This window comes from Diadema antillarum, unplaced genomic scaffold, assembly GCF_040938485.1.
Source record: "Diadema antillarum isolate AM-2024a unplaced genomic scaffold, OU_Dant_1.0 seq00001371_RagTag, whole genome shotgun sequence".
Classification (NCBI taxonomy): Eukaryota; Metazoa; Echinodermata; class Echinoidea; order Diadematoida; family Diadematidae; genus Diadema; species Diadema antillarum.
Window position 1 is genome coordinate 21,219 of NW_027272132.1, and position 22,888 is coordinate 44,106.

Consider the following 22,888-nt stretch of genomic DNA (forward strand, 5'->3'; position numbering starts at 1 on the left):
GTATTTGCATATAGTCCCCATGATGTTGCGTGCAAATTTCGCTGACTCAGCAAATTTTAGAATGGATTCAAAGTCCATTGACTATTAGCATCGATAATCCCAGTCACGGTCATCGAACTTTAGCATGATGGCACATAGACGATTACTATTAGAAACATGAAAACACGTACAGTTGAATATCACTCATCTCTTCCGGAATGACAAGCTTAATTGTTAGACAAAATCAAAGTATGAGGTTTCCATGCAATCATGAAATTTCCCTTTAACCATTACATTGCCAGAATTGCACTTACTCTGGCATTTTAATTCCAGTTTATGATATGGCATGCATTAAGTAAAAAGCGTCAAATTCTAAACACACATACGTTCTGACATCATCATAACACAAACTATCTTATGTTATAAAACGTATAGGTTTATCATACATCGAGCTTAGTATACCTTGCGCATAATAATGATTTCAAATAAAATAAAATAAAAACAAGGATTGTGTCAAGAGATTAAACAAACATTGGTTATTGGTAATGTAACAATTTGATATAGGTGTCGGTAATGCGAACAATTTCTTTGATCTAATCTAAAACAATTTCATTTTACATAGTTTCGTTTATTTCATTTCCAAAAGTTAATTAATGTAGTCAATGGATACGCGTATTTGTAATTAGTCAAAAACAAAAATTAAAGCACTACCTCTGGACTCACATTGGCGCAGACGATCGGCTTCCTGCCATCAAGCCAGACGAGCTGATGAAGCTTCTAGGATCGGACGTGAAACCGTTCTCGTGATTTGAATTAAACAGTGAGTCCAGATGTAGCGATTAAATTCTTCTGTCTCCAAGTGAATGTTACCTGGATGAATCAGAACTTACATCAGTTTATAATACATGTACGTGCAATTAGATGGAAATATTTATTCATCATTTCGCATCGCCGAGTATTATATGACCCGCTTCCATTCATCTGCAATGTCTCATTCAAACTGTAGTTGTCCTCTGAACGGACCAACACCACACACACACACACACACACACACACACACACACACACACACAGTTCTGGCATTCAGAAGTTCGCTATAACGAGTCCACCCCCGGAGGAAGCCTGTTGTAGCCGGGCCACCTAAGACACCATTCTGTTACAGGTACAGCACACTTTTCCCATCTCAAAGAAAAAGGTGCCATACCACGCACATCACTCGACGTTCTGTCCCAGGACTCTGATCTTTGACAAGACGGCATCCCAGTCTAAATAACCTCCCTCCAAGTGGCGAGAAGAGCCGGATTTCATGGTGAAAGCCTCCCGACCATGCAACACACGATGGTTGTCCATTATGAGAATGTCACCTGTAGGGGGTCAAGATCGAGAGAGTGCATGTAGGAGAGAGGGGCACTTAAAAGGCAGATATCATACAGATAGACAGAAGATTAAATACTAGTATAGTGAGTAGATGAAGGAAGATTATAATTAGGGAGCTTTAGATTTTCGTGGACGTGGACGTTCAGAAAAAAAAAAGTGTGTTAGTGTGCACGCGCAAATTTGCATATAAACGTCGACCTGTCCCGAGTTTGCACGGTCGGTTCTGGGCGCTGTTTCTGGGCCGTTTTGCGTCCGCTCGAAGCTCCTTGCTCGAATTCACACCGCAGAGAGCTACTTGATGCATAGCCTTTGGACAAGGCCTCGCGCGCTGTTTGCCTCTCAAAACTGTCTGAAAATAGACTAACGCAGTGTACATAGTTTGCACTAAGACCCCGTTTACAGTGCGAGGCTCGGCCGCGGCTCGGCCGCGGCCGAGTCCACCTTCATTTCAGTGTAAACGCGCAAAAGGCCAAATGCGAGGCCAAAATTGGCCTCGCATTTGGCCTCGCTCTGGAGGTGGTCTCGGCCGCGGCCGAGCCGCGGCCGAGCCCGGCCTTTTCTTGGTGTAAACGCAAACTGGGCCAAATGCGCGGCCAATTGCGCGGCCAATTTTAGTCTGGCTTCCAAACCCTCTGCCTTTATCTTTCGCTATTCAGGATATTAACCCCCTCAACGTCGAAAACTAGTATAGTGTAAGGTGGTTTTGTCCTGCAAAGGATTCTTTCCTTCGGCAAAGGCCTTCGCCCGAACGGCGACTTCGTCGCCACGGAATTCATGTGGCAAAGGGTCTGAAAACCAGACAATACCAAATTGCATTTGTTTACAAGCAGAGCGCCACTACGACAAAATATTGAAAGGTTTGAATCAAAAGCGCGGCCGAGCCCAGCAGTGTAAACGGACAAAATTGCGGGGCTCGGCCGCGCAATTGAGGCAGGGTTCGGCCGCGGCCGAGCCGCGGCCGAGCCCGGCCCCGCACTGTAAAACGGGGTCTAACTCTGCCTCGAGGTATTCTAAAGAGGCAATTCATGCGCACCACAGCCCAGAGATTGCTTACTTTGCTAAAAAATGTATATGTGATTACTGAATTTGCATCTTATTAATATTGCCTGTCTGTTTTGTTTGGCTTTGAATCGGACCAATTGAGGTTCCTGTGCTGGTAAGCATCGGACTCTACTGCCTGCATATCGGAGCGGCCTAGGCCGTTAATAACGGTTGAGAAGTCTGCTCGAGACAATGAGCCGGATTGGCCGATTGCCATGACAATTGTCATTGCAGCAAGAGTTACCATCATATCAACTTTTTATGAAATGGGGCCCGTGTTCGTTGCTATATCGCAATTAGTCACACAGGGGATATAAGCCCAGACCGCATTGGTGAAAGGCTACTTGATACACTGATTATTAATATCGAATGATACACGCCTTTAAAACTAAAATAATAACATATTTATTGGGGCGCCATTTTACTTTTTATAGGCAGCGTCCTCGCGTACCATGATTTAGAGCTACTTTGCAACACGATGCAGGAAGAGAGGAGAACGGCAAACGCAGTCGTCGTCTTTGAACGTCCGCGTTGCATATATTATTCAAACCATTATCATCATTACACCATAATTATAATTTAAATAAAATTCTTTAATGATCATGGCTCACGTAATGTAATCAACCTCATCTTTCCACAGCATGAGGAGTATGACAAGGTCTCTTCTGATGTATCATAAGTCTCCTTTGACCATACATCAGTGAGAAGCACAGAGACCAGTCTGATGTCCCTGGGCGCTATTTCACTAACACCGAGACTATCGAGCGAAAAAAAGAGCCCAAAGTTGGGACAGATTCAGATCAAATCTAGCTGAGATGGATTCATCGACATTCAAGATGTATTCCAGAACGCGGCAAGGTGGGCGCAAGATATTGCTCCCATCTGGCTTATTGAAACAATTACGAATACACGAGGACTGATTGATCTCAAAACTGTCCGTAAGATCAATCGCAATTGAATTTAGGATTGATTTTATGACTAAGTGTAACAGACCCAAGGAGACCAATGTGTGAGAATGCGCGTGGCAAAAACACACTTACCACCTCTCATCCTATACCGGAAGACATTGACGGGGTCGTATAAAAGGTCCGCAAAGGCAGCCAGAGCCTCGTACGTCGCGACGACGTTGTCCACGCCCATGCGGAACATTGCACTCCGCCCGTGGTCACTGAATATGATCTTGTCAACATCGCCCTTGTCATTTAGTCTTTGTCCAAATCGTGAAAAAATGAGGTCATTACAGATTTTCGGGAGGATCGAGGACCATCTTGTTTCTATCATCTTTTTCAACGTTGACAAGGTTAATAAATAACTGCAAGTGTCATTAAATCAATATAACTGGTGTATTCTTCTACTTTTTTGTTACATTGCGCTATTGATATTGCCTTAGACTTTTTTTCCCAACATAAACACAAAAAGATATTGGTAAAATTAATTTTGTCAAGTTCTTTCAGAGTATCAAAGGTCTTAATTAATCTATGTACACAAGAAAACAAATATTAAAACGGAAATCTACTTGTTGATTCTTGATAATCTAATCTCCCTGTTTTGTCTCCCTTTTGATTCATTGCCAAGTTAGATTTTCAAAACATACAATAATCGTTTACCACGTTGTACTTATAGGAACAAATAACAATAATATACCTGTAGTATATAACTTGGCAACCATGGCAAGCACGTACATGCGATGTTTAGAGTAATGGTAATATTATTCACAAAATTGTCCTTTAAAAATCAACAACAAATAAAACAACGACGGCAACAACAAACACAACGACATTACTAATGACGGCAACAACAACAACAACAACAACAACGACAACTGAGATAACATGTAGGCCTATACCTTATGGTTCGGACTCGTGAATGCTGGAAAAAGTCGCCCACAGCGTCGTGCCCGACATCGTGGTACTCAAGCACTGCTGTAGTGAGGATGTCGAACAGTTTTGGAGCGCGCTGCCGGAGGTCGTTGGCGATCTTGAACCCGTCAACGAGCGTGTTCTCACCTCCTTCACCGTCCGCCTGAGCAATGCAATGTAACATCTGGATCTGCGGAGAAAAGACGTTGCTTATGCCGTAGTTAAAATCCGCAAAAGCTTAGACACAGCCATGCAATCTCGTGATACCTACAACTAGCTTATTACTATTATTGTTATTATTATTATTATTATTATTATTATTATTATTATCATTATATTATGCAGGACATGCAGCCGACACAGATGCAAGAGCTTCGTGTAGTTTTGAGACATTGGGTGATAGTGCAACATTTTACAAATTTCAAAATAACTTTCCTACATCTTAAACAGCGGGATCATTAAAAATAAAAAATCAAGCGACTTGTTGAATATGAAATATTGTGTTTTTTGAAATCCGGTCTAATGGGAGATGAATATTTTGATCATTTTTAGTGTTTGTCATGAATGCAACGTTTCAGAATATACTAAGTATAAGACCCCGTTTACAGTGCGAGGCTCGGCCGCGGCCGAGCCTGCCTTCATTTCAGTGTAAACGCGCAAAAGGCCAAATGCGGGGCCAAAAATTGGCATTTATTTCTCTGAGTTGCAGCTTGTGCATTGTTTAGAAGCCCGCTGTATTGCGTTAAGCCAAGTGAGGGCACATACCCACGGTGATTACGCCAAAAAAAAAAAAAGAAAAAAAAAAGAAGAAGAAACGGTTCGGGCATCGCAATCACTGGGTATGCGCTCTCACTCGGCTTGCTTCAACTCGGAGAAATAAAGACGAAATAAAAACGGCTAGAAACTACACTACACCGACCCCAGCTTGGCGTGAAAAGTTAGTTTGCAGGCAAAAACCCTCGTTTGTCGAAGAAAAAGTATGCGTGCGCTAAGACTACTACACGTACCACTGACACTGCACTGTAACAGTGCTAGTGGTACGTGTAGTATAGTCTTAACTTGCGCAGACTCTATTACGTTTGTTCCAACAAATAATGATGAAAAGTGGCATGTAACATTCTACTGATACCACAATTTGGAATCACATACTACCTGGGGATGTTCATGGAGGTCCCATTTACCACCCTGTCTGGTCAAACCTTTTCTGCGGGGTGGGTTGAACGAACTCCTTAATTAAGCCCCTTACAGGAATTAGCGCCTTGACTAATATTTCATAACCCCCTCCCCCGCTCCTTTATCACTCTTTTATTTTCCGTTTTGTGTAAAGGGAGGGGGGCCTTGGAGTTTGCCTCATGGAAACACTCATTCCTTCCTGTAGATAAAAATGCCGTTGTTGAGACTCACATCGTGTGTGTCGTTGAAATACGTCAGGTCTGTATGTATGCTCAGGGAGCCAGATGTGTAGGCTGCGTTACTTGGGTCCACCTTTGCCTCCACCTGGAACGTCTCCCTGTAATACGTGCATATTGAGAAAGAAAACACCTTTTTAATGCAAGTAGCAGAATATATATGCCAGTTCGGGGTTAGTCTAGCCAGGGAGGTGAACTCACCTCCCTGGTCTAGCGGGCGACGTATTTTTAGCCTGAATCAGCCTTGATCGACAGTCAATAGAGGGCGCGACTTGGGAGAGTTGCTCGAGTCACCATGTTCACTGGCAGCACTGAGCTGAGAAGTCGACTGTGAATCCACGTCCGCTTCATAAATCATAGCCAAGCAGCAGTGGTACGGAGTAGGCCTACTGTGGTAGCGGTGTAAGTTCAAGAATACTGCGATCATACCCGATCCACAAAAAAAAGGTCGTGCAAAAGCTTTTGAAAGAGCTCTTATTTGGCCATTTATACATGTACGAATAGTGGTAATGTGGCATCAATTCCACAAGCCTATGGCTGTAGAAGTTGTGACTTGTAAAGTTGTACATTTCACGTGAACTACGCATGCACCATATACCTGCACTCCGATCCACTCTGGCTGCCCTGGCTGACAATCTAATCACGATGCTCTCGGCTAGCTGCCCGCATATTTCCAACGGGGTTACGTAGGGCGCTCATGAACTGCGAATCGAATGTAAACTGAATAGCGAGCACATACGTACGCACGCAGTGATCACACGTGATCATGTATGTAAATAATGTACAGTATGCGAGTCCGTTAATCCTGTACACATGAAAGTCCACGCGCTTGCGTACTTCAAAATTTCAGCTAAACTTATGAATAACTCATGTCCTGTAGCGTTTCCATGTACGAAAAAAATATTCGCTGGCCGGTGTGATAGTATAGAGTGCGTTTAGTGGAGATGTAGCGCATTCGAGGGTATTTACAATAATTGTGAAACATGCACGAGGCGAAGCCGAGTGCATGTTGAACTACAATGTAAATACCCGAGAGTGAGCTGCATCTCCACTAACGCCACGAAATAATCCTGTGCATCATTTGTTTTATAAATTGGGTCGAAAACTAACAGCATTTTTCACGTACCTTTGTGGGTCGATACCAGTCAGCTACATGTAGCACTCGCCGATGTTCGTCCCAAACATTTACGCACGTCGCACTCGGAAATCCCGCACATATAAGTAATGTACGTATAAGAGTATACGTACGCCACACATGTTATGCACACATGAAAGGCCGGCCAGCAGCCCGAACTAGAAGTTGTTTACAGGATTGACAGCGCGTATAGTAGCGCGCGACGCACTTGTAACAACTGATTGAGTGCGCACTGCTAGTGTAAATATTGTGACGTCAGGCCGAGCATGTTGGTGAGAAATTGATGCACGCACAAGTGACTCATTTCAGCGCTTCCAATTGGCTACATTCTTGAACCCATTTTAAAATATACAAATGATGCACAGGATAGAGTGCGTTAGTGTAGGCGTATAGTGCACTCGAGGGTATTTACAATTGTGAAACATGCACTACATTGCAAATACCCGAGAGTGAGCTACGCCTCCACTAACGCCACGAAATAATCCTGTGCATCATTTGTTTTATAAAACGGGTCGAAAATTCGAAAACTAACAGCATTTGTCAGCGTTTTTCACGTACCTTTGTGGGTCAAGACGTCCGAGGATGTTCGTCCCAAACATTTACGCACGTCGCACTCGGAAATCCCGCACATGTAAGTACTGTACGTATAAGCGTATACGTACGCCACATGATTGTTGTGCACAAGAAAGGCCGGCTGGCAGCCCGAACGAGAAGTTGTTTACAGGATTGACAGCGCGTATGGTAGCGCGCGACGCACTTGTAACAACTGATTAAGTGCGCACTGCTAGTGTAAACATTGTGACGTCAGTGACTTTACGCTTTTTTGCAAGGCCGTGCATGATAGTAAAAATTAATGCACGCACACGTGACTCATTTCAGCGCTTCCAATTGGCTACATTCTTGAACCCATTTTATAATCGATTTTAGTCGATCGACTACCCCACCGTCGCGCCCTCTATTGACTGGCAATCAAGGACTGATTTAGGCAAAAAATACGTCGCCCGCTAGACTAGGTTCCAGTCTCCGCATGAGCAGAGAAAGGTCATTTGTACTGAGAGACGGGTCGGTTTTCATATTCACTAAGATAAGCATCTGTGATATTATGATTATTCATTCAATCCCTATAGATGGTACTTGCCAGTACATCCACCTGACAGCGAGTCTGGTATTTGGCAATGTTAAAAGAAAAAGTTTGTTAATGCACTTAATACAAAACAATGAAATGAATGCTCCCCCGAGTGTTGATTGACGAACCAATCTGGTCACCTGGTCGATGCAGAGGTCCATTCTTTGTTTGAGTAGGAATTCCATGAATTGCTATCTTGGGCAAGCTGAAAAACAATGTCGCTTTGAATCGAGTGAAGTACCTAACCAACTGAAAAAAGATAAAGGTCATTAAATTATGTACCCATGGGCACATGAGCTATCACGCGCGTGGTACTTTTCTTCCCCTGTGGACCAATGGATCATTCCGGCATATTGAAATCTGCAATGAATATAGATTCGACCACTTTCCCCTCCCCTCCCCGCCCCTCCCCTCCCCCCCCCCCAAATCAACGGTAGTTTAGATAGGGATAATTTCCTTACAAAGTCATCAGACATGTGTCATGCCACTGTCAATCTATAAGGACAATTCTGGACCATTCATGCAGAAAGGACTTCATTTTTAAAAATGGACAAACTATGAACGAGGACAAGAATGAAAGTGTTATGAGAATCGGACAATAAATGAAGAAGTCATTAAATATTGAAAAAAAAAATATATATTTTTTTTTTTTGCAAATCAAATTTCGGACAGTTGATATTGATTATACAAATGAGTGTGCTGATGTCATAACCTCATAATTTTCATTGAATCTGTAGGCCTACACAGCAGTAAGAAAAAAAATTAGGAAAATTAGATTTCATTAATTGTTCGCTTATGAAGAATTGACCTCTGATCCTCTCTAGACCATCATTTCAAACTGCTTTTGACATCGAATGCATACACGCTGAAACTGTAGATATTGCATAATACTAATTATATCCAGGTTTAATGTAATGTCTATCAGACGGAAATATCAAACTTATATATTTCTATCACATGAATTTTCTGAAAAGATTCATGAATGTGAATCGTGGCACCCAGGTGAGAGACGGACTGAGTGAGAGCAAGAGAAAAGCGGATCCCCGAGCACAACAGACCGGTTCTGTAATGTATTCAGATTTTATGCATGCATTGTTCACAAAGGTTATTCCTTTAGCAACCACAAATCTTGCAGGAGGCTATAGCCCCGCCTACCAACAATTCCATACACGTGAAGTCCTACCTATTGTGAAGTCAGAGGGAGCAGGCCAATGAAATGCGTCGTTACAAGATCGTAGGGGGGAAAAATCCTGTATTTATACATGTACATCTATATAACCGGTTTATTCCAATTAAGCTGAAATTGGCTTTGTTTACAGGATGAAATCTTTTTGTACATCTATAGAACCGGTTTATTCCAATTAAGCTACATGACGAACTGAACAACCTAGTTGAAAAGTATGTCCCTATGAAAAGGAAAACAAACCGAACCAAAGCCAAGTGGATGACCCGAGCTACAATGAAAGCAATCCGAAAAAAAGAGGAAAGCATGGACAAAGTACAAAGCATCTGGAACCAAGAAGGACCACCAGTACTACAAGTCCTGTGAAAAAGTAGCCAAGAAGAAAATACGGGAAGCAAAGTTCAACTTTGAGGAAAAGATCGCCGATGACATAAAGCAAAACCCCAAGAGTTTCTATTCATACATGAGATCAAAAAGGAAAGTCAAAGACACTGTTGGTCCACTGAAGTATGAAAATGGTGACATCATACCACCAGGGAAAGAAACAGCAGACGAAATCAACAAGTTCTTTACTTCAGTATTTACAGAAGAGACTGGCGACCCACCACCTGTAAAAAATGCTTTCCAGTACGAAGATAAACTCCAGCTTACAGAGATTACGGTGACGCCAGAAGATGTAGAAAAATACCTGCAAGAGCTGGATCCCTCGAAAGCGGCCGGTCCAGACGACATAGCACCAAAATTGTTGAGAGAATTAGCAACAGAACTCTCCAAGCCACTTGCCCTGATATTCAATTCATCTCTGAAGGAAAGCTGTATCCCGGAAATCTGGAAAACTGCAAATGTAACCCCGATTTTCAAAAAGGGAGATAGATCAGAGGCCGGAAATTACCGCCCCATCAGCCTGACATCTGTTGTATGTAAAACCATTGAAAAGATTATCCGTGACCGCATTAGTGACCATCTTGAGAAATACCAACTCATCAAGGACACACAACATGGTTTTCTGAAAGGAAGGTCATGTGTAACTAACTTGATTCTACACATGGAAATGTTAACTAAACATGCAGCTGATGATTTGCCAACTGATGTCATCTATCTTGACCTAGCCAAGGCATTTGATAAAGTCCCTCACAGGAGGCTAATAGAGAAACTGAGTGCACATGGAATTGGAGGACAAGTACTGGCATGGATCCAAGCATCTCAGAGAGTTGTCATACAGGGAGCAAAGTCAGAGGAAAGTGCAGTACACAGCTCTGTTGTCCAGGGTTCAGTCCTGGGCCCCCTGTGTGTCATAGTCTACATGAATGACTTGGAGGATGGGACCACCTGTACAGTTAGTAAGTTTGCGGACGATACCAAGCTCTCCAACTCAGTTGCAAAAGATCAGGATAGACAACGGCTACAAGAAGACTTAGACAAACTTACTGAGTGGTCAGACACATGGAAAATGATGTTCAATGTCGACAAGTGTTCTGTAATGCATATTGGTCATAACAATCCCCAACAAGAGTACCAAATCATTGGAAAAACACTGAACAGTGTAACAGAAGAAAAGGACATGGGGGTTGGATAAGAGATGACCTAAAAGTTGCAAAACAATGTGCAGAAGCAACCAAGAAAGCAAACCAAACGCTTGGCATGGTCAAACGCTCCTTCAAATACAGAAGTTCTGAAATAATCATGCAACAGTACAAGTCACTGATCAGGCCCCATCTTGACTACTGTATCCAAGTGTGGAGACCACATCTAAAAAAAGTCATCAAACTGTTGGAAGGAGTGCAGAGAAGAACCACCAAACTCATCCCAAGCATAAGACACCTTCCGTACGAAGAAAGACTCCAGAAACTCCACCTCACTACACTAGAAGATAGACATAAAAGAGCAGACTTAATCCAAACCTACAGAATATTCAACAAGATTGATAGAATCAACCCAACAGAGATCTTCCAACTAGCAACACACCAGAGCACAAGAGGACACCAACTCAAAATCCAGCAGCAACACATGAGAGTTGACGCCAGGAAATATACGTTCAGTCAAAGGGTAATTCAAGACTGGAACAATCTCCCCCCAGCAGCAGTCCACGCAACGTCAATAAACAGCTTCAAAACAGAACTAGAGATTGTAATTTGTCATCACTGACAAATTAAGGTGATCCGATTTTTTTTTATCAATGATTCGAGTCCTGATCGCAATAGGCATGACCATACAAGTTTCATCTGTGTTTAGAGACATTGGCCGTGTGATGTTTGCATTCTCATTTAGAAAAGGGAGTCATATCTGCCATCTTTGGTACCAAATTCTGTATACACTGAATAACGAAGATACAGCAATGAATACATATGACCTTTGACCCACCTTTGCACTCCCAAGATTGCATCTGATGAAATAGTGGTTATTTTGTGAAATGATTCTCGCGACATCGTCTATACGTGTGAAAAATATGGGAAAGATAGGACAGGTATTCACTAAGATACAAGATGAAACATTTATGACCTTTGACCCTAATTTACATACCCAAGATGTTGTCCGATCTAGTAGTTGTTATTTTATGAAATAATGTACGAGACATGAACTAAACATGTGCAAAATATGGGGGTGATAGGGCGTGTTTTTCTTGAGTTATTGCAAAGAAAGTTGCAGAAAGAAAGAAATATCTCAATACATAGAAGATAAGCTTTAATTTCAACCAATTTTTTATCGTAATTCCGACATCGTATGAAAAAACGAAGGAAATGAAACGATAGCGCAAAGTCTCAGCTATAATATATTAAAATCTGGGAGAAATTCACCGAAGGGTAAGTGAGCTAGTGCTCGATAAAGACAATCATGTCAATTTTCACATTAAAGAAAATTCCCTCCCATAGAGATAACACGTCATAACGAAGATACAAAAAGAAGTACATATGACCTTTGACCTCAATTTGCACAGATAAGATGGCATCTGAGTAAAAAGTGATTATTTTTTGAAATGATCCTTGTAACATGGTCTTTGCGTGTGCAAAATATGGGAAAGATAAGACATGTATTCACTAAGATACAGGGTGAAACACCTATGACCTTTGACCCTAATTTACATACCCAAGATGGTGTCCGATCAAGTAGCTGTTATTTTATGAAATAATTCACGTGACATGAACTAAACATGTGCAAAATATAGAAGTGATAGAGGCCGTTTTTCTTGAGTTATTGCAAAGAAAGTTGCAGAAAGAAAGAAATATCTCAATACATCGAAGATAAGCCTGAATTTCAACCCAATTTTTTGACGTGATTTTGACATCGTATGAAAAAACAAAGGGCACACTTACGGTAGCGTAAAGTCTCAGCTACAACATATTAAAATCTGGGAGAAATTTACCGAAGCTTAAGTGAGCTAGTGCTCGATAAAGATAGTCATGTCAATTTTCATTTCCAGAAAAACTGCACTCCCATAGAGATAACACGTAAACTGGTCAAATTTGACAAGATTACTTTTAATCCATTTTTACGAGGTAATACCGTTATCCAATCAGAACACTGTAATTTTATGTTTGAAAGAACATTAAATAAGCTACATCATACTGAAATCTGGGTGAAAATTGACAAAGGACTAGTGAGATACGCTCGAATGAACTTGAAATTTGATGACGTCATTTTGAAAATTTACTTTTTTAACTTTATTAAGAAATTTGATATCTTTTAATCATTTTGTCAGCGTTGCCAACCCATGAAATGACATGTATAACTCATCAGTTTTCAAAATATGTATAGAAAATAGGGGGTCACCGTCCATCCTGACGAGTAAAATCGGATTTAAAATTGGCAGTTTTTTGGCATAGTTGTACTGTATATCGCCATTGACGCGCGCGCGGAATTTCAACTTTGACGGGCCCGTATGACGTCATATTGAGTCGGATTGACTTGAAACTTGGTAGAAATATTCCTTGACATTTCAGGCAGCCGATACGTGTAAAAAAACGGGAAATTTCTATTGCATATAAGCTGTGCGTGCGTATATGCGCGCGCGCGTACGCGTCCGTCCGATTTTTTCAATTTTTCAAAAAATGCTCCAAATGGTCTGAAACGTGTGCAAAAAAAATTTGAGCTCGATTTGAGCATACAAATATTTCAACGCGCGCGTACGCGCACGTACCAAGAGAAAATGTGAATTTTGAGAATATGAGTAGAATGCGCATAACTTGAAATATATGAGACGTAAGTTTCATTGAAAAACTTCATTCCATTAATGAGATATGACTGAAAATGTGTTTTCATATAATGACGTCATAGTGACGTCACGGTCGACTGATCACTTTGATTTTAGTTCGATTGCCGTCTTTGGGACACGATACATACATGGTATAAGTTTGAACTTGATAGGCAGAGTACTTTCTGAGCTAACCTCTGCACAACTTTTGGGGAGAAATAAAGAAAGAAGAAGAAGAAGAAGAAGAAGAAAGAATCCGTACAGATACAATAGGTGATCCGAGAGGATACTCGGATCACCTAATTAAGACTATCAATGGATTACTAAGGGCGAAAAGCCCTCCTCACCCTAGCCGCACTACATTGGTACACTACCAAGACGGCTGCGGCCCTTCAGTAAGTTCAGTAAGTTCAGTGAGCTGACATTGGCTTTGTTTACAGGATGAAATCTTTTCCATGACGCGACACAAATGCAGAAAGGTTCATCAAAATCTCACATTAACAGGTATCCTATTTTAAACCGCAAAGGTCAAAATGCAAAACCGCAAACGTCAAAAGGCAAAACCGCAATGTTCAAGTGCAAACATACTTGTAGGCCCCTATTTGATGAAACTCTTTGTCGAGTTGTTTCTACGCAACTGACTTACAATTGCCTCACATCAACGTAAGCAAGCACCGAATTAATCAGTGTTATAGAAATAGTCATGATAAAAATACATACTCGGGCTTACCGAGTATGCATGCTCATGTGTATGTGGTATAGGCCTACATGATTGTAACCAGCTCCCTGCAATGTATACAGATACGTTAACAGCATCTATTCATATCCTATACCTGTTGCACAATTGACTGTAATTGAGAAAATCCTAATTTTATCATTCCATTAGATTACAAGTCAATTATGAGGCACTACGGATCTGTCTGATGATCCTGGACGCACTGTTTTTCTTCAGTGTTCAGAAAAAAAAAATCATCTTAAAAAAACTCCACGCATTGTTTCATCCGAATAACAATTTATTATAGCTCACTAATTCAGTTCCATAATTCATATTACAAATCACAACCATACCTTGTCTACTCTACAATTCTTCATTTTATGCTATATATGTTCGTAATAAATTCTCAGATGAGGTAATTTTCTTGTCAGTGATTATAATGCAGCTCCAAACTGTGAATATCCCTTTTCTTCTCTCGCAACTTCTCTTTCTTCAGGTATCCCCCTTATATCGCCTCGTATTCATTTCTGTCTATATAGTTATTTTTCCTTCTGGCTATCCTCGTCGGTTAAATCATACTTTATGTATTCGAGATTTAAAGAGATCGCATAGTTTTGGCTGAAACCTAACTTCAGGTTTCAAACGTTTGTTGGTGAGATAATGAGAAATCTCTTATGAAATATGAAAGCGCATGTAATTCCCAAAGGAATTCGACGTTTATTTGATAAAAATTAGTTTTGAAATGGCTGATATATCTAAAAATTCCCAATAAAAGGTGGGCCCTACCTTTTATTACTATATAGTTTTGTTTTACTTTGTCTTTGGATGTCTCAGCCATTCCAAAACCGATTTTCATTAAAAAAAACCACTTTGAATTCCTCTTAGAATGTATGCTCTGTACTATTTCAAAAGTGGTTTCTTGGTATATCGCAAAAGGTTAAAAGCCCAATCCTCATCTCCACCAATACTATACCATCCCTTTGAGTTCTTAATGTGTGTGTGTGTGTGTGCGTGTGTGTGTGTGTTTTACCTGGAGTATATACTATGACTATACTTTAGGGTGCTTTGTTTCTTCAGTGCTAAAAAAAAAATAGATATTCCAGTCAAGCAAACTGTTTGACAACGGTCCCCTCCACCTGTGTCTTCAAATGAGTTAAAAATGTTATCGTTTACACGTATAATTACATTCATTACTTTGTAGTACTCTTTCAGTACTCTTATGTTGAGAACATTGTTTTTGATTGTCATAATCATTTCATTTGAATAAATGGAGAAAAAACAAAAAAACTGAAAGTATAGTTTATCAAGATTTTCAAGACTTTGTTAATTTTCTAAAGTTTCGCTGAGCAGTGTTATTGATTGTAACTATAAATGCGCATTGGTATGGAGGAATGATGTTTAAACGAAAACGTTATAATGTATATAAGTCCATCGATCATATACTTGTATTACGTGTGGGGGGAAGGCACCCTACAAGCCCAGCTTTTTAGCATTCCTCCCCATTTCCAACATTTTCGTATACTTACAATTTTTCAGTAAACTTATCCTTTATTTTATATTATGATGAAATCTGTGTACTTGTATTCAATTTCAATTTCAATTTCAATTTCAATTTATTTTCATATTTCTCGATGGAAAATACATGGTATATAACAAAATATAATACAGAATGTCCAGCTTGGATATGTGACACTGCACCTCAAAACAAACAAAAAGTCGCCAGACATGAATTTTTAGTTAAGACCATATTCTGAAAGAGCAGACTTTAAGCTTTAAAATGATGTATAACTCAAATCAAATGGACTCTCCTAACCTATCTAAATATTGGAAAGAAAGCACAAACTCAGGAAAAGTGTGAACTGAGAAAAGAGGCTCTGAAGTACAGTGTCTATTCAAGCGCTTAATCTTTACCAAACCGTGCTGGCTGTGCGATGAATGGGACAAAAAACAGGAAGTAAACCACCAGAGTAACAACAATGAAGAGATTATCAGATTAAAGTGAAATTAAGCATGCCTCATTAACACATTCTGCCCATAATTAATGTCTACTTTCAAAGCAGTAGCACTATCCTTTCAAAAGTTATTATAGTTGAAAGTGAAGAGTGTGGACAAGGTTTTTCAGAAATGAAAAAGGGATTCTAAAGACACGCCTAATCACACAATTCTACCAAAAATGTTCGAGATAAACTGCTAAAAAAACACATTTCTTGCCCTTTTTATGATACCAAATTTTAGCATAATGTAAAAGAAGACCCACTCTTTCAGAAAATATGAAAAAGTCAAGTTCGGCTAGGTTGACCCATTTGACTTATTTTCAGTCCTCACGCAAAATCAGTGTGTGCGACTTTATGTTCGTTTTGAGGTGCACGGTCACATATATACATGAAGAAATAGGAATACAAAAGTAATACATAACGGTCGATGTGTCATTTTCAATCAAAGTAAAAGATGCGAAGAGAAATACGATGGAACCTACTAAAAAGCAAAGCTTGTTGAGTGTAGGTCCCAACAAAAGCCTAGTAAGGGGAACAGGATGAGGAGCACGGATACAATTAAGACCAAAAGTAAGGATAAACAAAAGAGAATGACTATTACTCGGGGCTCAGAAGATTCTTCTCACATGCATTTATGTGTGTGATAAAATGAGAACAAGTAACCACATGCTGCACACTATAGCAGTTGCTCTAATAGTCCATGGGCCAAGACCCCAAAAATGGGTTGTTGGTACCATCTGAGGTGGCACAACCTTTTTGGTGTCATTTTGTTTGTCGGGCATAGATATACTTATCAAGCTATGATAGCATTTCCAAATGAGTAGCTTAGTCATAATAAATGAATTTTTAACCAATTTGGTCTCGTATTTATATCCCTATACTTCTGAATCGAAACTAAACGGCTATACAAAGAAGAGCACTGCCTTCTGTATGTCCACAGGTGTTCTGTTGTAAACGCGGTGCGCTTAGTCTCTATTCAAGGTAGCGAAGGGAATATCCAAAGGGTTATGATGTCCACAGCTGTCACGCGGTGCGCTTAGTTCTTTATCTAGACCAATGTACCGTTATCATATCTAAAGTTCCTCATAAAAGGGATTATCTATACTGTTTTTATACCACCCTATCAACAAATACATCAGTTTTAAACAAAAATCACTCTGTTCATTTACAATGTTATTTATTATAATGTATTGTAGTGTACCGGTACATTGTTTTTGCATTATCTTTCATTGTTGGAGGGAAATAAAGCGACATTGGCGTGGTATCAGCGTTTTCACCGTAGCGTTTTCGCCGGAAAATGATAAATACTGTAATTGAAAGATACGGTAAAATTCACGAGGAATTGCTTTTGTTGTTGTTGTTGTTTTTAGATAAAAGGATATACACTGGATCATACGCTTTGGACATTCCCTTCGCCGTCTAGAATAAAGACTAAGCGCTGTGGACATCATAACCTTTGGATATTCCCTTCGCTGCCTTGAATAAAGACTAAGCGCACCGCGTTTACAACAGAACACCTGTGAACATACCATAGAGCTGCATTTTACAGCTCTATGGAACATACAGAAGACAGTGCTCTTCTTTGTATGGCGGTTAGTTTCGATTCAGAAGTATAGGGATATAACAACGAGACCAAATTGGTTAAAAATTCATTTACTATGACTAAGCTACTCATTTGGAAATGCTATCATAGCTTGATAAGCATATCTATGCCCGACAAACAAAATGACACCAAAAAGGTTTTGCCACCTCAGATGGTACCAATATCTGGCCTGGCCCATGGACTATAATAGCAATTTACAATTTAGACATGGGAGTGATAATGACGTGAATACTTAAGTACTTTTAGGGTTTAAACATTCCGGCTTCCATAGACACGGGGAAAGATTTGAAAAATGGAGAACATGAATCAATTGCAATTCCTATATGTGATATACCAGCCAGCTGCAATGATGCATAAAAGAAAGGAAAGAAAGAAAGGAGGGGAAACTATGCGACACGACCAAGGTCTTACTAGAAGTGGAAGGAAAACACCGATGGGAAGGAATTTGAGAGAGCATGCAACTAAAATGTATATGCATGAGTCTGTTCACAAAGCAACAACCGAGTAGTATAACAGAGCAGCCATCAGCATAATAAAAAGGAATTTTAGTGCACTTGTGTGTTGTAGCTATTCAATACATGCTGTCTGAGTTTACGCTTAAAGGATGATAATGACAAGCAGCTTTTAACCTCTGTTGGGAGATCATTCCAATATTTAGGACCTGTATACATAATTGTGTTTTTAGCGAAAACTGTTCGAGTTCGTGGAAGGTGATAAGCGTCACTCTGGCGAGTTGGATAGTGGTGGACAGAATTGTTTCTTATGAACATCTGTAAAAAGACACCAGGAAGATCTTTTGAGGAAAATTTATACATAAAGATACCTAAATTATAACCAAACAAATCTATCAGCTTTAAAATCTTATTTTTCTGAAGTAAGGCGTTAGTGTGAGATAAATACCCAGCATGGTTAATAATTCTGATCGCTCGCTTTTGAATAAGAAAAAGTGAATCCAGTAAGTATCTAGATGCGTTACCCCACGCAAGAATTCCATAATTAAGATATGGGGAAATCATGGTTGAATATACAATCTGCAAGATATGGTTGGGTAAAAAATGTTTCAGTTTGTTTAGGATTCCTGTATTTCGTGACAAAATTTTGCTGAAAAAATTAAAGTGAGTTTTCCTGGAAAGGTCACTATCGATGTAAAGTCCTAAAAATTTTGTACTATCTACTCGGGTTAGGTTAATATAATTAATCTTAACATCATCAGGAATAACTTGCAAGGAATTGCTAAATAACATATAATGTGTTTTATCAACATTTAATGATAAGTTGTTAGCGTAAATCCAGGACTGAACAGATTTCAATTCATTATTCATTATACTTACAAGGGTATTGGGATTGCGGTGAGACAGAAATAGATTTGTATCATCAGCGAAACAAATAAAAGAAAGAATCTGTGACGAATTTTGGAGATCGTTGATGTACAGGATGAATAAAAGTGGGCCAAGAAGAGAACCCTGGGGGACACCGCAAGAAGTTGACGTCATACCTGACTCATAGCCATTTATGTAAACAAATTGTTTTCTGTTTGTGAGATAGTCTTTAAACCACTCTAAAGCCCTCCCACGGATACCGTAATGGCTTAACTTATAATGCAAAATTTGATGGTCAATGGTATCAAAAGCCTTCGAAAAATCGAGAAAAACACCGATGGTGTGGGAAGCATCATCTAAAGCATGAGCTACTTTATCAATGAAGGCTAATAATGCTAAATTTCTAAAGGCTAAATTTCTGTAATATGTATAATGTTTCTGTTGGAAATGAAAAATAAATGAATGAATGAATAACCCATAGTTTTTTGGTGATGATTAATCTTTTGTTTGCTAAAACTCTTTCACCCATACTCCGACGTTATTATTTCTCAATTAGCAAACACATTAAGATGTGAAACATGCACGTTTTCTTTTCTAAGGTTTGTTTCAACATAGGGAATGGAATGGAAAATAAATGTGTGCATGGCCGGTCAATGGCAGATTAACTTACCAAATTTGCATATTTATAAACTGATTTCAAAAACGTGAATACGTTTATTACATCAAACTTGAACGTGCGTTTTTCATGCAAAAATTCGATGAATCGAACCTCTGTACCACATCACAGGTTGATTCTTACTTGTTTTTACTGAGTCAAGTTTACTATGCATGAGCGGAATTGCACTTTTTACAGAATTGACCCGCTGATTATTATAAGGGCATACCCGTAGTTGCAAGGGGTCAGGTAGCCACATCTCTCCGCCAAACGACGAATCTGCCGGACCTTTTGCGGGACGTTTTCGATGATGGCGATTCCAAGTAATTTCACTTCGCGCAGGAGTGCGAAGAGGGCACGGTCGTCGCTCAGGAGGTCGTTGAAGTCGAAGATTTGAATTCGGTCCCGACACGTAGCCGCGTCCCACAACTGAGGTGGCATGTCGGCAACGGGGTCAGGGTCCGACTCGGAGAAAACATTGCAGCGAAGCCAGGTAGCTGGGTAGTGGCTTACATGGCCATCCTTCCATTTTATTGTCATCTGGAAATCAATGTTAACAGAGGCAGACTGGTTTAGGTCTATGAGAATTTTTCGTTGTGAAAAATACATCCTCGACTTGTTATACTGATACTATTATAGGTAAATACGACTCTCCCTAACCTACGGAGGAGTTAAGTCAGTAGTCTTTCATTATGCTTAAAAAAAATGTGGAATTACCTTAATTGAATCGGAATGATTTGATTTGATTTGTTTGTTTTGTTTTTTACGAGACCACTATAAGGAAGCAATGCGTGTTTGTTGGTATAAAGCAACCACAAGACCTGTGAAGGACTATAGTCTAGACTCGACGATAAAGTGTCTTGATTTGGGGCACCTTCATTGCAGCCATAAATGTACGGGACTCAAATCAGGGACTTCTGAGAAGTCCAAAAACAGCGAGGCCCTATAATAAAAGAGTTATCCGTGCTCTCCACAGATGTCAGACATCCTACTCGTTTCTCATAAGGCTGCGTTCACATAGAAGTATTCGGTATTCGGTATTCGCTATTCGCTATTCGCTATTCGCTATTCGAGCACCGAATACACCATCACCCGCACCGTCAACTCACCATCCCATGTAGTGAGGATTTCTTCCTCCTACATCGCAGCAAATCTTATTAACAATTTCTAAACTGCATCAGAATGTCAGTCTACATGCTTATTTTTGCTAACGGGCAAATCCAGACCAAAATTGTCATTATTTCATAAACGAGAGACGGTATACGCTGCAAGAAAATCGAACAAGCTCGATTCCCACTTTGCTATACTTTTCGCAGGTATTCGGTACTTTCGAATAGTGCCCTCTTATGTGAACCGGTGTGAGGAAATCCTATCGTTCGATTCAAGATATTCGCGTGCCCTCGAAAAACGAGCCCGAATACCCGAATAGTATACTTCTATGTGAACGCAGCCTCACATTTTGTGTGCTGACCATTGGACATTCCTCTTGTTGAAACGAAAAAGTTTCTGGTACATCTTGGGAAAAATTCCTTATTGATTTATTGTACCACTCCTGCACAACTTTGGCTATTCTTTTACGAATATGAACATGGTGCTTAAAAGCGAACGTCCCAGTTATGCAAAAGAAAGCTCAAGCTCGTTTTACAGAGCTTGTAAAAACGTGACCATTTGCTAGCAAGAATGTGGAATTCCACTTTAAATCTGGACTTGTTATGAAAGAAGGATTCTTGAGACAGTAAGGTAGCAGAGCTGACACGATAACTTACTGATTTGCCATCTTCACTTCGCGTCACCGTCTCTACTCCACACCTCGCTAAGAGCCCCTGCAGATTAACCGTTCGAGACTTGGAAGACTTGTTGAAGCATTCGTTACATCGACAGTTATCTCTCAGCCAGCTGTAGGGAAAAGAGTTTTTCGCTGTACCCCCGCTAACCTCTATGTCTCTATCACTCTGCCTATCCCGTGCCCATGTTACTTCAACCCGGTCACAAACATCAGACCATTCGACGTTGGCAAGCCTGAATTCAGAATATTCCCCCCATCGTGGATGCAGGAGCCTTTCGGAGGCGAAAGTGGTGTCCAGGACTGACATCTCCTCCTTGGTCAAGAAGGGGACGTCGGATGACGTAAGGGAACTCTGAGAAGCCGAAGCGAGCGAAGCCGACACGACTTTGTGATGTCCAATAAAGTTTGGAACATTGAGGACCCTCGTTCGGCATTTCTGCGGCTGACTGTCGCAGCTCGTAGCGGACGGAGCCCAGGAAAAAGACAAGTAACGACTGTTCTGTCCTCGAATGTTCAATGCAGACGAAAAACGAGAGAACTTGAAAGCAGGTATGTTACATAATGATCCCTTCAATCCTCGAGGTGCCCAAAATGCGGCCATGTTGCTGAAGATGTTTGGCTGGCGTGGAAGCTGACGCAAAAGACAATTGAAAAGTATACCTCAGTGATACAGTGTGCGTCTGTTGACAATTAGAGAGAGGAAGAGGCTATATATCTCGCTATAGACGCAATGACGGGTGTCAGTGGTGCCCTGCGTAGTGCGCGCGTACTGTATTCGTGTGGTACTATAGTATACACCATGGACCTACTACACATTCGGACATTCATCCCTCTTCAATAAATTCATGCACCTGTTTCTGTCAAAAGTGCCGCAACATGCTATCCTATTTTGATCTAAGCATCACCGCGGAATACCAGCTTGAATAAAAAGAAGACGCGGTCCTTAGAGAAATAAAAAAAAAAAGAAAACCACATGCGCAGAAGCTAACAAATCTCTTAAATGAAGAAAAATGCATATGCAAATGTTATGTGTATTGGGAAAACATCGCTCAAGCAATTTCATTTGTAAAATGCACGTATTATACCAGTAAAAGTATTTTGGCAAGTTGATTGTGATTTTGTAGTGTATTTTACCCCATTTTTCGCTCATTGTTTCGGGAAAAAAAAACCATGGACAGCAATGATGGATGACATGCATATGACCTGTATGTCTCAACCTTGAACAACAGTTATACGAGTGTCGACAAGACGTTAAGGCTGTGTTTATCAACTTTCCCCAGTTTAAACGACTTTCGAAAGCCCTGTCGATAGCCCTTTCGATAGCCCTTTTCCATAGCCCTTTCGAAAGTCATTTCCATAGCCCTTTCGAAAGCCCTCTCCACTCCCTGTACTAGTAATGTGCCGCTTGTTTTCGTCGGCTGCGTTTATCAACTTTCGATAGCCCTTTCCATAGCCCTTTCCATAGCCCTTTCGAGAGCCCTTTCCAAAGCCCTGACTGCCTGTACTATTAATGTGCCG

At 40.4% G+C, this 22,888-nt stretch overlaps 1 protein-coding gene across 1 annotated transcript; it reads right to left on the bottom strand.

Annotated features, from left to right (window-relative positions):
* Window positions 1-1,191: 1,191 nt before the first annotated feature.
* LOC139708760 (gamma-butyrobetaine dioxygenase-like) lies at window positions 1,192-21,971 on the bottom strand. Its single transcript, XM_071620695.1, has 6 exons — window positions 21,351-21,971; window positions 19,814-20,124; window positions 5,661-5,766; window positions 4,244-4,446; window positions 3,438-3,604; window positions 1,192-1,343 (listed from the first exon to the last, which is right to left on the bottom strand). Exons 1-6 carry the CDS (start codon window positions 21,969-21,971, stop codon window positions 1,192-1,194), a joined length of 1,560 nt encoding a protein of 519 aa, XP_071476796.1.
* Between the last annotated feature and the right edge of the window lie 917 nt (window positions 21,972-22,888).